At 35.7% G+C, this 3,924-nt stretch overlaps 1 protein-coding gene across 1 annotated transcript; it reads right to left on the bottom strand.

The window, feature by feature from the left end:
* Positions 1 to 2,437: 2,437 nt before the first annotated feature.
* On the bottom strand, positions 2,438 to 3,654 carry LOC105344342 (rhomboid-related protein 4). Its single transcript, XM_011452098.4, has one exon. It carries the CDS (start codon positions 3,551 to 3,553, stop codon positions 2,624 to 2,626), a length of 930 nt encoding a protein of 309 aa, XP_011450400.3. The 5' UTR covers positions 3,554 to 3,654; the 3' UTR covers positions 2,438 to 2,623.
* Positions 3,655 to 3,924: the final 270 nt, after the last annotated feature.

Raw genomic sequence — 3,924 nt, 5'->3', positions numbered from 1 at the left:
GTGGGGAGGGGGGGGGGGGGGGGGGGGGGGGGGTAGACTCAACTATACTTCTTCCAAAAAAAAAATTTTCCCTACCAAAATTTTTTTTTTCCCCTCCAAATCATGAAATTCCTAATCCGTGGGGGGGGGGGGGGGGGGGGGGGGGGGGGGGGGGGGGGGTAGCTTCAACTTCAATTTGACTACTCATTTCCTTATTTTCATACCAATTTTTTACTAACTTCCGAAAAAGTGGGGGGGCCAACTCCATTATAATTCATTTTTTTATATGTAAATTTTAAAAAAATTTTTGCTGCGAGAAAAAGTGGGGGGGCCAGGCCCCCCCTGGCCCCCCCTGATGCTACGTGCCTGATGACACAATAATATATATTACAATATCATATAATACAATTTCATGTGATATCATAATATATTATATAAACCAATATCATATCATACAATATCGTATGATACAATATTATATAATATTACAATATAATATAATACAATTTCATGTGATGTAATTCTATATTACTGAAACCAATATCATATTATACAATATTGTATGATACAATATTATAGAATATACAATATTGTATCATAGGATACAATATAATATTTTGCAATATCTTATGTAATTGTACCATGTGATAAAATAATAAATTAAAAATACAATATAATATTATACAATATTGTATCATAATATACAATACTATACATAACAATATCATGATACAATATCATATCATAAAATACCAAAAAAATTGATACAATATCATTTCATATCGTATAACTTATTATAATATAACATATGATATCATATTGTATCATATCAAACAATATTGTTTCATATCATACAATATCATAGGAATCATGTTATATCATTTATCAACAAACACATCTATCTATCAAGCTGGTTTGAGTGAGGTAGGAGATTTCTTTAGCATCCTTGATAATGGAGATCAGGCTCTGCATCTGAAGCAACCTCTGCGTTTAATTTATAATAAAGTTAAATCAACTATGCAAGCTTTCATCTATAAAACATGTGACCTGTTCCAAAAAACTAAACCTCATCCAGCATCCGAAACCTATGGCTCAGATTCAGCATTCAAGCCCATCAGGTGCATTGGTATCATAAGACGCATCATCCATGCAAGTTTGGTGAAGTTTGGACCAGTAATAACTAAGATATCATCATCAGAGGGCACTAGCAATTAAAACCTTTACTTCCTCCACCATCCGCAACCTATAGCTCAGATTCAGCATCCATGCCTGTCAGGTGCATCTGTATCATAAGACACACCATACATTCAAGTTTGGTGAAGTTAGGACCTGTAATAACTAAGATTTATTTTTTAGCATCCTTGATAATGGAGATCAAGCTCTGCATCTGAAGTTACCTCTGCAATTCATTCATATTACAGTTAAATCAACTATGCAAGTTTGAAATAGTACTATCATCTATTAAACTTGTGACCTGTTCCAAAAAATTTAACTTTATCCAGCATCCGAAACCTATGGCTCACACTCAGCATTCAAGCCTGTCAGGTGCATCAGTATCATAAGACACACCATCCATGGAAGTCTGGTGAAGTAAGGACAAGTAATAACTAAGATATCATCATCAGAGGGCACCTGTTTCAAAAACTTTATTTAACCAGCTTTTAAAACCTTAACCTCCTCCAGCATCCGAAACCTATTGCTCATATTCAGCATTCAAGCTTGTCAGGTGCATTAGTATCATAAGACGCATCATTCATACAAGTTTGGTGAAGTTAGGACCAGTAGTAACTTAGATATTGCTATCAATGGGCACCTGCAACAAAAACTTTAACCTGCTCCAAAAACCTTAACCTCCTCCAGCATCCGCAACCTATAGCTCAGATTCAGCACTCAAACCTGTCTGGTGCATCAGTATCATAAGACACACCATCCATGCAAGTTTGGTGAAGTACGGACCAGCAGTAACTAAGATATTGCTATCAAAGGGCACCTGCAACAAAAACTTTAACCTGGTCCAACAACCTTAACCTCCTCCAGCATCTGAAATTTAGGACCCAGATTCAGCATCCAAGTCTTTCAAGTCCATAAGTAGGTCCAGATGCATAATCCATGCAAGTTTGGTGAAGACAGGACAAGTAATAGCTTAGATACAGGACCTGCAACAAAAACTTTAACCAGGTCCGGACGCCGACGCCACCGCCGACGCCGACGCCGAGGGTATAGCATAAGCTCTCCTTGACTTCGTCTCGGTGAGCTAAAAATCAGCTTACTGAACAAGTTGCTTTATGGAAACTTCTGATTTACTTATTCCATATGTACTTTTGTACGAAATTATTCTTTATTATACCTATAATAGTATGATTTTTTATTCAATTACAATTTTACTTATTTATTAATTGATCAGAATTAAATACATTCTATTTGAATTGTATGTACAGTAAAAACAACTATACAGATGGTGTGTTCAACATTTTATAATTATGTTCTGCTTGGTAAAACATACAAAGTTTTTGTTTTGTCAACCATGAAAACAATGAAAATTTAAATATAACCATAGAGTATAGTACATGTACATGTAATAAAGAAAAACTATACTTCTTAAAATGTCAATTCAACGGTTCAATTAGAATCAGTATACATTCAACTAGCTAAATCGATCTGCTCTCCTCCTTCGTAAGTCATCAAGATCTGGGTACATCCTTCCTCTATCCCTGAGGCTTTCCTCCTGGGCCCTCCTCGTTTGTTCCTCTTCCGATAAGCCACCTGTATAATTGTTGTAATCGTCACTTCTATTACTGGAGTAACGATCATTCCTGTAGCGAGTATTATATCTGAAACCAGAGTAATCGTTATCACTGGCTGTTGAATAACCTCCACCGTGAAAGCGCCTGTGCTCAGATGATTGAAGAAAACTATCCATGAATATTTTCAATGGTCCTTTTGTATAAAGTAGTCCAACAAGAATTCCAGCCAAGTGACCAACGAATGATACATTTGGGGTAATCAATTGAATGAGCACAAGCTCAGCCCAGAAGATGTATTTACTTGGCACTGGTATAAAGCCCATAAGGTACTGTGTTCCCGAAGGACTGTAATGCGTTACCAAAACTTTCAGAGCAAATATTACACCAGAAAATCCTACTGCACATGTCAGTCTGTATGATCCGTCATCCATAATTTCTGACAAAGCAATATTAATTGCTACATACACTAAACCGGTCAAAACTGTGAAAATGGTCAGTAAAAATCCGAAGTAAACACTACCAAACCGTCTTTCCAGCTGTCTTCCTTTCCAAAGAAATGATGCCATGTTGTAGTATAAATGGAAGTCGTCTGCATGATACAAGGAACCTAAAATAATTCTGTTCCATCTTTTTCTGTCCCATACGTGAAACGCGCTAATACAAACGTATTTTGGTGACGGAAACCATTGCTCGAGAATACCCAATTCTAGAAAAATAGCTACTTGAAGAACTGTCGAAATTAAAGTAACAGGGGGGATATTTTCTATTCCAATGTTCATTATTTGCATCACAAGTAAGAAAACACCAAGATTTTGATTTCTCCTTGCCATGTCTGTTGTCCAAAACTACGCAACACCTTATCGCGATTTCGTTATTTCTAAGTTTGCGAGATTTTATGAACACGACATCCTTTTAAATAATTTATTTGTACATTGAACCCGACTTTATTTTATATATTTTTTTTTAATGTGTTCCGTAAAATATTTTCATATGACTAACCAGGGACGTATACGTGTACATTGATGTTAGTACATACGTCCCTGTTCATACATCGAAGTGTTTCATCAATGCTTCAAGGCAAACAAATGAAATAAAACGCAAGATCTATAGTCAATTCTCTTTTTATATACTGTAACCATGGTAACTTATATCTGACACTGAAAATATGATTATGGTTTTTGAAAATTAATTTTTCCATAGT

This window comes from Magallana gigas, chromosome 6, assembly GCF_963853765.1.
Source record: "Magallana gigas chromosome 6, xbMagGiga1.1, whole genome shotgun sequence".
Classification (NCBI taxonomy): domain Eukaryota; kingdom Metazoa; phylum Mollusca; class Bivalvia; order Ostreida; family Ostreidae; genus Magallana; species Magallana gigas.
Note: the sequence above shows the minus strand (reverse complement) of the source record. Positions and strands in the feature narration are given on the sequence as shown.